This window comes from Gymnodraco acuticeps, unplaced genomic scaffold, assembly GCF_902827175.1.
Source record: "Gymnodraco acuticeps unplaced genomic scaffold, fGymAcu1.1, whole genome shotgun sequence".
Lineage (NCBI taxonomy): Eukaryota > Metazoa > Chordata > Actinopteri > Perciformes > Bathydraconidae > Gymnodraco > Gymnodraco acuticeps.
In genome coordinates, this window is record NW_022990295.1 from 6,505,519 (window position 1) to 6,518,588 (window position 13,070).

General features: G+C 43.2%; 1 protein-coding gene across 4 annotated transcripts in view; it reads left to right on the plus strand.

The window, feature by feature from the left end:
* The window catches only part of kif26ab (kinesin family member 26Ab), a 65,370-nt gene extending 53,980 nt beyond the window's left edge, over positions 1 to 11,390 (plus strand). For 3 of the 4 annotated variants that reach the window (XM_034222130.1, XM_034222132.1, XM_034222134.1), the window contains 9 exons: positions 41 to 303; positions 1,173 to 1,356; positions 2,128 to 2,287; positions 2,640 to 2,802; positions 3,677 to 6,929; positions 7,584 to 7,777; positions 8,655 to 8,678; positions 9,060 to 9,210; positions 9,317 to 11,390. In XM_034222130.1, the coding sequence (XP_034078021.1) occupies positions 41 to 303; positions 1,173 to 1,356; positions 2,128 to 2,287; positions 2,640 to 2,802; positions 3,677 to 6,929; positions 7,584 to 7,777; positions 8,655 to 8,678; positions 9,060 to 9,210; positions 9,317 to 9,498 (4,574 nt within the window). In that variant the 3' untranslated portion in view covers positions 9,499 to 11,390. The remainder of the gene's footprint in view (positions 1 to 40; positions 304 to 1,172; positions 1,357 to 2,127; positions 2,288 to 2,639; positions 2,803 to 3,676; positions 6,930 to 7,583; positions 7,778 to 8,654; positions 8,679 to 9,059; positions 9,211 to 9,316) is intronic. The other variant, XM_034222131.1, reaches the window with a different exon arrangement.
* The last annotated feature ends 1,680 nt before the right edge of the window (positions 11,391 to 13,070 follow it).

Consider the following 13,070-nt stretch of genomic DNA (forward strand, 5'->3'; position numbering starts at 1 on the left):
TTTCCATATTCATCCCCCTCTCTCTTTCACACATCCCCAGGCAAGACGTACACCATGATTGGCAAAGACAGCTCCACTCAGAGCCTAGGCATTGTGCCCTGTGCCATTTCCTGGCTCTTCAAGCTCATCAATGAGCGCAAGGAGAAGACGGGCACCCGCTTCTCCGTTCGAGTGTCTGCTGTGGAAATCTTTGGGAAAGATGAGGAGCTGAAGGACTTGCTGTCTGACGTGTCCAGCGGCAGCCTGCAGGAGGGCCAGTCCCCTGGCATTAGTCTGAGAGAGGATCCAATCTGTGGCACTCAAGTGAGAAACACCTCTCCACTCTTTCTTTGTTCCCTGAGCCTTCCATTCTCTCTGTGGGTTTACAGTCTTAGTCTGACTGAGTATTGATCTTTTTCTGTCTATGATCTCTAAAAGATATTTGACTTTCACTTGTGAGTGCTCTTGTGTGTATGTGTTTTTTCATCTCTTTTTGTACTTCCCAGTCCACCTCGCTCTATCCTGACTCTCTCTCAAATCCTCCCTTTATATTTCCACCAAACTCATCTGTGGTATTGATGGCTTTCTTCTTACCTTTGTATTGACTCCTTTGTCAGCATCCGTCAGCATCTATTACCATGTGTTATTGCTGGCCCTCTGCAGCACAATAGAAGCATTATCGGGCGATGGGGGAGGACTGTATGATTGCAGGCACTCACAGGTGTCGCTGTCAGATGTTGTTTTTTGGGGATCTGTATGGACTGTGACTTCAAAGGCTGTGTAATTCTGTGAAGCGCCTTCTTGCTTCGCCCTCTCAACAGCCACATGTGGGCTCCCTTCATGATGCCCCCCGCCTTCTCTCTCTCTTTTACCTCCTCCTTTGCCCCTCTTCTCTTTCTGTATCTCACCACCAACATCATCATATCCATGGTGAGGGAAGTGCTTCTGCCTCCTGCTCCACCATTACCTCTCCTAATCCTCCTCCCTCTGTGTGCATATCTGCTGTTTTAATCGCCCCGAGACCCAATCTAATGGGCAAGAAATGTGTGCTGGGGTCCTACTAATTGGCTCCCGTCTCATTCTCTTTCCTCTCTTCCCTGGTATCCTTTTCACATCCGTCTTCTTTCTCAAGCCCTATGTGGCCTTCATTGCTCAACCCTAACCCTGTTCTCCATCTCTTCCTCCCCCCACAGCTCCAGAATCAGAGTGAGCTTCGTGCCCCAACGGCTGAGAAAGCCGCCCTCTTCCTTGATGCGGCCATCTCCGCACGCAGCACCAGCAGACCCAGCGTTGAGGAGGACGAGCGAAGGAACTCCCACATGCTGTTCACTCTGCACATTTACCAGTACCGCATGGAGAAGAGTGGCAAGGGAGGAAGTTAGTAGAAATTAATTACTGCATTTACACCACTAGCCATGTTCCAACAAGTAACCACCTTACATGTATGCAATAAACTACTATGGTCATTGATCGATTATATAGCACTTTTACACATAGTTTCACATATGTATTCAAAAATAGAACAGCTGCAGTATCATTTCTTTAGATGTTTCCTCTCCTGATCACAGTTTTTCAAAGGGGACTTCCATTATACACTGAATGTAATAAGGTGATTTTGTAGTGATGTTGATGGCAGAAAAGTTTACTATAAGTATGAATAGAGCAGACAAGTCCCTTATTTGCAATGTTTATGGATGAATAGGTTGTGGGCTCTGCACGACTGAAATGTATTTGTATGCATGTCTTATGCTTTGATCAACATCAAATTAAGATTTGAAGCCTCACTGACAGGAGCTTCATGTTTTGCTGCTGCACTAGCAATTACATCAGTCTTCCACATAACAATGTGCTGCCCTGTGATTTTTACAATGACAGCCAATTCCCTCTCGCTGTATTTTAAATCAGATGAAGAGGATGTGCCTCCTCGTTAACATGAGGTACACATCTGGTGTGACTTTACCAGTCAGTCTGCAATTTGAATCACTTCCGTGTGAAAATACTAATACAAAAATAAATCAGAGAACTCTGCCAATCTTCTGGGCTGAGCAGTGGCACTCCTGTCATCTTAGCACCGTGCGTGAGGAACTGACTTCAGAGAGGGAGTGTCTGGCCTGTGTTCACCTGGTTCTTCTTCTCTTTTTGGCACAGTGTCAGGTGGACGGAGCAGGCTGCACCTCATCGACCTGGGAAGCTGTGAAAAGGTCCTTAGTAAAAGCAGAGACGGAGGGGGAGGCTTGTGTCTTTCTCTCAACGCATTAGGAAATGTCATCATGGCTTTGGCAAATGGAGCAAAACATGTACCTTACAGGTAAGAAATGCACCATTAGTTATACAGCCTCTCTTACTGTGTTTTAGCCTCTGTAAAGTTGTGTTATAAGTAATACTTTCAGGCAAGTTGCTGCATGTGTCATCAGCCTTGCAGGTTTTATGTCTGAACGTTTATCTAGTTTGTTTAGTTAGCATTGTATAATAGCTTTCCCTGTTGTTGCACAAGATTATATTAAAGGAACTCAGGTATGACAAGACTAATGACATCAGCTCAGTATTTGTCGGCTCAGTGAACTTAAAATGGCTCCTCCTGAGCTCATGTCGGCTACCGTTATTGTTCTTTTGAAATACTACCATGCTGTTTGTTAATAACAGTGTTATGCACCCTGTAGGGACAGCAAACTGACAATGCTGTTGAGGGAGTCCCTTGGCAACATTAACTGCAGAACCACCATGATCGCCCACATCTCTGAATCCCCCGCCAACTATGCTGACTCACTCACCACTATCCAGCTGGCATCCCGCATCCACCGCATGAGGAAGAAAAAAACAAAGGTACAAGGATAGCTTAAAAAGCACTGATAAATATGAAGTAATAAACTGATATTGAAATATTGTATTCAATATGCATGAATATTAGTTGTATATATTTAGAAGTCAACAACATAGTTGTTCAGCAACTTAAATTACACTTCTAAATAATGATTTAGGTAGTAGCTTTGCTACATCTAATGGTTTTGTTTATAAATGCAGAGTAATTGGTAATTGAACATTATATTTAAGTGTTGCTATTATAGCAATTACAATCTTAATGTGCGTGTGCCACTTTGATAACATTCATCATATTTCATGCCACGACTCACGTCCCTAAATCTTTCATCCCCCTGCAATTTAGTAGCTATTAACCAAACGAATGTGTGAATGCTTCTGCAAATGAAAGATTATTAGTGCACTAACTCAGAGCTAGTTTTTCGAGGCTCCTCAACGCATAATCATGTAATCAATAGCACTGCCCGAGGAAGTGTGTAATGCATTCCTTCGGATTAGGGAAATATATGCTCCAGATAATTAGGGGGAATGACAGCATGTATTTATTTGGTACCAGTCCCAGACATGATTATAACACAGTCTACATACAGCAGTTTATATTATTGACATTCATTTCTGTGTGACTATTGACGTGCACTTTTAACCTTTAGATACATATCGACAGGTAATTTCATAGAAATTAAAAATTACCCATTGATTGATTTCAATATGAAATCGTTGAGGAAATGAATCTACTAAGGATTAAAACGTTTTTGTAAAAAGGAATGAATGTTATATTAATAATGTAAGACAATAGAATCACATTACTGTCATCTCTTAATTAGAATATATTTAAAACCCAAAAGATTAACTTATCTTCTGCTTTATCTCTGCTTTACAGTATGCATCCAGTTCATCTGGAGGGGAAAGTTCCTGTGAGGAGGGGAGGATCCGCCGGCCGCCCCACCTCAGGCCGTTCCACCCTCGGACCGTGGCACTGGACCCAGACCTGCCCTCCATGCTCAGTGACCCCGACTACTCCTCCAGTAGTGAACAGTCTTGTGATACCGTCATCTATGTGGGCCCTGGTGGATCTGCCCTCTCGGACAGGGAGCTTAGTGACAACGAAGGCCCACCTGCCTTTGTTCCAATCATCCCCTCCCTGAACAGAAGGAGGTGTACAAAAGAGGGCTCTATGGACCAGTTCTTTAAATGCAACACATTTGCTGAGCTGCAGGAGAGGCTAGAGTGTATAGACGGCAGTGAACAACCCACTGCCTTTGTTGGAGAGGTCAAGCGAGGCCCGGCTAGCCCCAAGACCGACATCTCTAAGGAGAGCGAAGGTTCTGCTTCACCAAAGACTGCAGAAAATAGTTCTCACACTCAAGAGGGCGACTCCGAAAACCAATCCCCTAAATCTGGTGCCACAAATCTGCCCTGCAGTCCCACTACAACATCTAAACTAGACAATGCAATGGCGCAATGCACACCTGCAGAAGAGGTACCTTCAGACAGTGTCCAAAATGTGTGCAGAACAAGCGCTGATGGTGAGAAAGCCTTTGTTTCTGAAAACATAGTTAGTGCGAATAAACTAACAACTGCTTCTGGGACTGACTCTGAGCCTGTGGTGAGAGAGAAGGTGTACTTTAACAAAAAAGCTTTGCCCAAGCCCGCCCCACCACCATCACAGCAGAGAGACCCCAGCAAGGAAAATGCTGGCACTGTGGGAAGATCCAGCACCAGAATGCCTCCTGTAGGAATGAGCCACCAGGCTGTAAAAAGGCGGGATCCTTACACTTCCTCTCTGCTCAGATCTCCTGTGGAAGTGTGCCAGGTGCGCTCTACCTTTAGGGAAAGATGTCTAGATCGGGACATCCTTAGAGCCACTATGACCTTGCAGCAGCCTGTGGAGCTGAATGGAGAGGATGAGCTGGTGTTCACCGTGGTGGAGGAACTGTCAATAGGTAGTCTTGTAGATGGAGATCGGCCATCCAGCATTATCAGCTTTAGCAGTGACTGCTCCCTTCAGGCCCTAGCTTCTGGTTCACGACCTGTCAGCATCATCAGCAGCATCAATGATGAATTTGACGCCTACACATCGTCCATGGGAGGATCAGAGGTGAACATTGCAGTGGTCACACCCCTCCAGGAGGGAGCGTGTATAGATAGCAGGGGTTCATCTATCAGCTCTTGGCTGAGTGAGGTTAGTGTCTGCACCTTGGAAAGTGAAGGGGCTCATTCATCGGACGTCTTCCTTCCACAGGCCAAACACATGGGGCCAGAGGCCGCCTTTTACTTTGATTCCCTGGATATGTTTCATTGTGTCTCTTCTCCTAGAGATCCCAAGAACTCCCTCAATGACAGTGGGTTTAGTTTTTCAGAACATGATAGCGATAGTGCTGCCTCAAGCAAACTATCTTTGACAAAATGCCCCCCATCTCCGGAATCAGCCAAAGGCTCCCTCAGATTCACATCTAAAATAACTAAAGCTCACTCGCTTAGCTCGTCCCAACTTCCCCAGGGCCCCTCCATAGTCCACTCTAGTCTTCCCAGGAAGATTAAACCTACCTCATCCATCTCTCATAGTAGTAGCAGCAGAGAGCCACCAAGGCAAGAGGCTAAGCAGGAGGATCCTTGGCAGCGCGTTGACAACCACTCAGATCTTCTTCCCGACTCCAGCAGCACCAGCAAATTTCTCCGAAATCCCCTCAGTGGTATCCCCACCAGCAAGACAGCACACAACAGCAACAGTGTACCTCGCCCACCCAAGGTGCAGGGGCCTACCTCATCCCAGAGGGTGGTCGATGGCTGTGAGAAGTCAGCCAGCAAGAATCCACCCAGCAAAATGCCTCAGCTGAGACGAGGTGCCACCACCTTGGGAACAGTGCCCGTGATTCATTCTTCCGCAGACTACAAGGGATCTCTAGATAGTATTGCATCGACCACAAGCCTTAAATACTCCTCCCTGGGGAAAAACAACAAGGCCATTTCACAGAAAGCGAGCAATCTCCCTAAACCTGGTTGCATCTCACCTCCCCCTCCTCCAGTGAGAAAGTCTAGCCTTGACCACAAGACTAAGATCCTGCTGCCCCAAAGTGCCTTAAAGTCAGCATATGGGGAAGCAGGACGGGCTTCTGGAGCAAGGACAGCTGTATCAGAGGATGAGCTTGAGGTACGCCACAGAGCAGACTCTACCAGTTTCAAAACCTCCAGTCTCAACATAGCCAAAGTTACCTCCAGCCTGAAGGCCAGAGGGCCTAGAGGAGCGGCTGGGCAGCATTATGGCAGTCAAATGTCCCTGGAAAGATGTGAAAGCCTGTCCTTATCTGGTTCCAGACCGACGCTTAGTAGGGAGAATAGTGGGACAAGCCTGGGGAGCGGTAGTAGCAAATCCAGCAGATCCATTCCTAGATTTGGAATTCCTAATTCATCCAGCTCTCCAATAGCTACCTGCCCATCATCGCTGAGTGGAGGAAGTATTAGCAAAACAGGTCAGGTTAAAGCTTCTGTGAATCCCAGGTCATTAGGAACCCTTAATAGTAGTAAGGCACGCTCACTGTCAGTCAACAGCTCCAAGGGCCTTAGCTCCTCCACCAAATCTTTGGCCGCCCCTGTGACCAGAAATACCAACGCTAACCTCCCTCCATCAGGACGGACATCAGCTCCTCGAACCAACAATGCTACTGTCAGCACTAAGCCTGGGAGAGGAACTATCATGGGCACAAAGCAGGCCATGAGGGCTGCCAACAGCCGTGTGAGCGAACTCGCAACAGGCAACATATCAGGCAAACACATAAGAGGAGCAGGAGATTCAGACAGCGGGAATGACAGCGGTGTGAATGTGAATGAGGACAAATCCCCGATAGCCATCCTGCCCTCCCCATACAGCAAAATCACAGCACCCAGGCGGCCTCAACGGTACAGCAGCGGCCATGGCAGCGACAACAGTAGTGTGTTGAGCGGGGAGCTGCCTCCGGCTATGGGCCGCACAGCTCTGTTCTACCACAGTGGTGGCAGCAGCGGATATGAGAGCATGATCCGTGACAGCGAGGCCACAGGGAGCGCTTCCTCTGCCCACGACTCCATGAGCGAGAGTGGCGTGTCGTCTTCAGGCAGAACAAGGAGCTCCAAGTTTCCCAAGAAGAGAGCAAATGGTGAGAATCTCATTTTGGGTTTTTGGGCCTTAAATGAGCCAATGCGAGTGCCGTTAGAGGTTACATTCACACCTATCATACTGGCAATAAGAGTGTTGGTACGATCTATCAAACAGTATATGTTCTTGAAGCTACGCACATTTAATCCAGAAATAAATGCCCTCTCCTAGGAAATTAGCCATATAGCGCTTCTACCTTCATGAATCCATTCTTATTACATTCACGACTTGCTGCTTCATTGGATTTTCTCTCCTCCTGTATCAGCAGAATACATTATTCATACATATATGGGGAAATGATAATGCATATATCAAACAACACAACTTTGAACTGTGTGATAATCAAATAAGATGAGTTGTACATCACCAGCAATGAGCTGGTTCAGGTTTTTGCAACCCTGTATATATATAACCATTTGAATTAATGTGCATTAAACCAACCTGAATTCATTCAGGCTGTGTGTATCGAATAGCAACCCATGAAACCCTCATAAATATGCAATCACAACAACTCGGCTTGCCTATGTAAGGCCTTGCATCACTTTACATCTCAGAGTGAGACTCATACATATTTATTCATAAATCCCAGCAAATAACACCATTGTATGTCAACAACTCAACTGGTGCCTGTCTGACCTTATGCATGTATTTTTAGGCTTCCAGAGAAGACGACTTATCCCGGCAACCCTGCCAGAAACAAATTCCCTGGGGAAGAAGGTGGCCACAGCCGGGCAGTGGGTGGACTTGCCTCCTATGTCGGGACCTCTGAAGGAGCCTTTTGAGATCAAGGTGTATGAGATCGATGATGTGGAGAGGCTACAGAGGCGGCGTCAGGAGGAAACTGCAGAGGTAAGCAGAGGGTCGTCCCCCACTTGTTTTTCATAGTCAAACATCTCGCTGAACTTGTTTAAGATAATGTTGTGTCTGGGTCAAGGTGTCGTTAATCCCTCTTGCTAAGCCTCGGCCATACTTTCCATGTGCGACATTGATGCCATGCATGCCCAAGACGTGTCACATTGACTTGTGTTGTGGGAATGTCTTAGTTCGCTTCTTCCCAGTTTCTTTTTAAAGAACAAGCAAGTTATTAGATGTCTCAGACGTCTGACCTTCAGTTAGCTCAGTGGCAAATCCAGGAGTTCAAATGTCTGTGTCCAGATTCCCATAGCATGGTATTTTTGCACCGTTCCAAAGGAGTGTCAAGAGTTCAGGAGGCAATTACTGACGAGGGTTAATTGGTTTGGATATGAGTGATGACTCAGCTTAGAAAAGAGGAGATGGTGTGAGAAGATTGGTCAGGGAATGTGTGATGAATGCAGGGGCGCCCAACACCAGCTCAAATCAGCTCACTGCTTGCATTCATCACTGGACGCCTGACTGCTTTTTATAGCTGACTCTTCATCTGTGGATCATTAACTGCTCCCATAAGTTTGCTGCTGCCAGACAGGGATTTGTTAAGAGAAGATATTAAATCAGCCCTATGGCGGTTTGATTTTCACTTTCAATTAGGAGAAAAATTATTGTTTTTTTCTCTCCCAGTCATCACTGCCCGAATGAGAAAGTTGCTTTTCTGTGCTATTTTGAAATTAGCATTGGTGTCTCGTGCATCAGTAACCTTGTCTACAGTTTATGTATATATTTACACACTGTTTATGTGCTATTCATATAATATTCTGTCTGGTTTAACATGCTAACTTGTTTTATTTGTTCCCCCCCATTTTGTCATCAGCAACCATTCCAGGATGTTGACAAGGTGAGCTAATTTTAATGGTGACCGAGGTTTCAGTATTAGCACAATAGGCTGTACTAAAGCAGTTACATTATCATCATAATAATTCAACCTACAATTGACATCATACTGTAAAATCTGAACAATGCCCACATCACAGCACAACTCAGCTTAAGACTTTGTCGTAAACGTTTTTATCTCAACAAAAATAACATTTATTCTTTGGGGGCAGGGTTATACAAGACTAACTATAAGTACTAAGTTGTCAAATGGTTTCTTTTGTATAGCTTTATAATGACTTTTACTGGTAGTTTTCCTAATTCATGCTGTGCCAACTTGAACTGTGTACTAATAGGCACTTCACTCAACTCATCTGTAATTTAAACATCTTTGTATATCCCTTAGGGCCTGCTGTATTTTAACAATAAGCTGAAGATGTTAGAGAGAAGGCAGCAGCAAGTGAGAGAACTGAGGGCAAAGTATGAGGTGTTAATGGAGGAGCTAGAAGACACCAAGGCCCGACTGATGATGGACCCCAGCAAGTGGATGGGAGAGTGTAAGTAACTGCTTAAATGTTCTGTTACTGTTAGTTGATAACTATATAATGTTAATTATTTTAAGACAAACTGTGTAAACAAATATATTTTCCACTTTTTCAACAGTTGACGTGGACCAGGCTTTGGATAAAGAGTCTCCGGAGTACCATGAGGCCTTGGCACAGGCCACAGAGGAGCTGGAGTTCTGTGTCAATCTATGCAAGTCCCGTGTCATGATGGTGACCTGCTTTGATATCAGCATGCCAAAAACTGGTGCTCAGGAGGGACTGCGTGAAGTCGAAGTGTGAGGACAAAAGAAAGTCGAGCTGGAGAAATGAGGAAGTGAGAAAACAAAGGATGGTAAAATGTAGCAGTCAGTGATTAGATATCACTGGAATGAAGAACAACAAGTGACAGAGATGAGATGAGAGTGGATCTTCGCATGAACAGAGGAAATCTTAAACACCTAGCTACAGTGCCTCGTTGCCTAAAGACATATTTAAATGGCAGAGATATCAAACGTGAGCACAAATGCTGTTGCTTGTATTGCAAGGCAGTGGCCATCACTTACTCAAGAGTCAATGAACAACACCTGGAAGTGCCTTTTGTATTGTTTTTGAGTTATTATTTTTCATATGGTGCAGGTATCCTTAAGCATACCTGAGCAAACCCTGAACATATTGCTTTTAAGAAAAATATTTTATATTGCATTGTATAGTGTATTTATATGATTATGTGGTGTGTACAAATATCCTTTTAAGGGAAAAATAAAGAGGAAAAAAGAAAAAGCAATAAGCTAATGTTATTGCGCTCCCAGACTTTGCCTTTTCTCTTGTTTCAAACCTCAGTCAGCATTTTATTCATGTTTATTCAGCCTCTTGCGCCTTATGTTAACTCTCTGGTTCTGTAGTTTTTTAGATTTTCATACTGGACTACGTTTTCTCATCAAGGACTGCATTTGCTGTTGTCGCTCATAGCCTGCCAGCTGGCCTGTGAAAGCTAGCAGGGTTGAGTGAATGTTTTCCCTCCAGTTGCCTTGATCAAAATGGGTCTCAGTGGATGTACTAAGGTAGAACAGCAGTTATATTGGGGAGCTGGAAGGCTTATAAAAGCTGTGCTTGCCTGTGTTTATCTCACTGAAAATGAGACATTACGCCAAAACATATCAATCAGAGGGCCAATGTGATGGATAGGGAGGTATTATTCTTGATTCAGCCATTCTCTCTGGTGCCTCAATGCAACATGTGGTCAAGCAACCCTTGGAGACCCTCCCTACACCAGCCTACGAGCAGGAGGATAGCATGATGAATGGGTACACTGATAGCAGTGAACCTAATTTCTCTCTAAATAGGCTTGGGTTGGGTGATATCTATACACTGTAAAACAAAGCAGCACACATGAGACAGCACAAGTCTACTGGCCTATTATACAATACTTTTTCAAGCGCTACCAAGCCTCGGCTCTATGCATTCCAATACATTTACTGCAACTACTGTAAGAACCTCAATGCTGACTTAAGTGCAGCAACACATTTTGGCATCTTTTATCCCTAGTTATTTTTCTTATTTTAAATAGTACAATTAACTAGGTTGATGCAGTTTCTCAAGAACTTTTTGTTTACCATGAGTTGATGCAGTGAATAAGAGCAAATGATTGGGACATTTTGTTTAGAAAATCAATCATGATATCAGCTCTTTGTAGCTGCCAGAATGTGTTTGTAATGATTCAAACGGCTGACGCAAAGAAAACAAAGATGATCGGTGAAAATTATTGTTGTGAAAAACAAACTGGCTTTGTTGAATTTTGGTATGTTTGATTTCTATATTTCTGTTGCAAATATAACTTTGTTTTCTTTCTTTAAAAAAGATGTACTCTCTCAGGCCCTTTCTGAAGATGCTGCATGAGATTTTTTTTATCATTTTTAAGAATGATTTCTACTCCATTTTTTACCATTCTAATTTTTTACAATAACTTCAATTTTCACTAATGTGGGGTAAGGCTCATAAACAAAAAAAATATAACCAAACCAAGACCTTTTTTCCAAGAAATTATTATATGTGGGGTCATAATTTCATATCAAAACTCATATTTTCGAATATCTTTCTTTTTGTATAGGATTTTCCAACCCTGTGTATAAATGTATGATATGGCAGCTTGTGTTTTACTTTTACAGTACCTGTGAATAAAATGTTTCTTCTTACTGATGATTCAGAGTTGACTTTTGTTTCCCAGATTCACATATATTCTATATTCATGGGATTGTTTGTTCACAAACAATTGAACAGAAGATAAGACTGAAAGCACTTTATGTAAGTCTGCAATTTCCTAGGGAAATCCAAACAACAATCAAACCTACTTGCTTTTTCAATTCCGATTTTTCGTCGTCCCGTACACAACAGGTAGCTGCAACCTGAGCCACATAAGAAATGTAAAGCCATCTGACACAGGTGACATTGGTGTAGCGTGCTTACTTTTTCACACCTTCATTTTTTATTTGTTTAAAGCAATTTATTAACACATACACAATATCCATTAGTTTGATATAAAACAACACAGTAGGCTCATGCAGAGGTGGCACAAATACTCATCTTGTACTTGTATAAAAGTAGAAGTACCATAGTAATACTAAGGAATAAGTCCTGAAACTCAAGTAAAAGCAGAAAAGTATTGGCATCCAAATATACTTAAAGTACCAAAAGTAAAAGTACTCATTATGCAGATTGGTCAATTTCAGAAGAATATAAATCATATGTTTTGATCATTATAATTGATGCATTAATGTGTTTATCAAAGCTGGTTAATTTACTTATGTTGTATACCGCAGGGAAGCTTGTCAATCATAAATCAAAATCTCCAAAAGTACATCTGTAAAAACGCAGATTTTAAGACCCTTAATGTTTTTCACAGTGTCTCTTCTGCCTGATTTTACCTTTTACTCATTGTGGGCGTGTCAGTCTGTTGATTGACTCATGCTGCACCTGAACACACCGTTTACTTCCAGTGTAGAGAAGATCATAAAAATACTATATACACGTCGTCTTCTGTGGATTATACAACATTATTGTGTAGTTGTATAAGATAAGCGTTCCAGTTGAATTTCGCTAATGTAATATGTCAGTGTTGTGAACTTGTGAGCACCAGAGCAACATTAAATCAACACCACGGTAGGCCTACTGGGATAGCGACAGAGACGTCAGAAAGATATCTCAGAACAACACCAACCACCAGATATTTTCAAGGCTAGCTACTACTAGAGGTAAGTGCTAAAATATCTGTTTACATGTGGTAAAATCGGTCGAACTGACAAGCTGCTAGCTGGCTGTGCACCGTTAGCATTGTCATACATGCCAACCTTTCCAAATCCAAAAGAGGTAGGTTTGCGCGTGGAAAATGTGCACGCTCAAATTAGGTAATCAGAAGAAATGTAACTACAGTAATTACAGGTACAAACCATGTATTGAATATATTGTATTGAATATAATATATATCACTTTTTGTATTTTTCACAAAAATTGGTCATACAATGTTCAGTCACTTTAGCGCTTGGTATGTAGCAGACTTGGCTTTCTTGAGAAGTTCAGGGTCTGGTTTCCAGTTGCATTTTTTGAAGATGTTTATCTTCCCTGCCAACAGACTGATTGAAATCGGTAGGGAAAGCCAGCTAAATCGGTAGGCGGTAGAAACATGTCAAAAGCGGTAGACTACCGCCCAAATCGGTAGTGTTGGCAGGTAGGCTATGCATTGTTATTTGTAGCCACCATGGAGTTTTGAGACCTCTTGCCATTACTAGCTAGCATAGCTCTTTCCAACTCTAACCTGAGCAGAGGTCTAATCAGCCTGAATGGCAAACACCTGTGTGCCTGGCCTTTGTAGTATATTG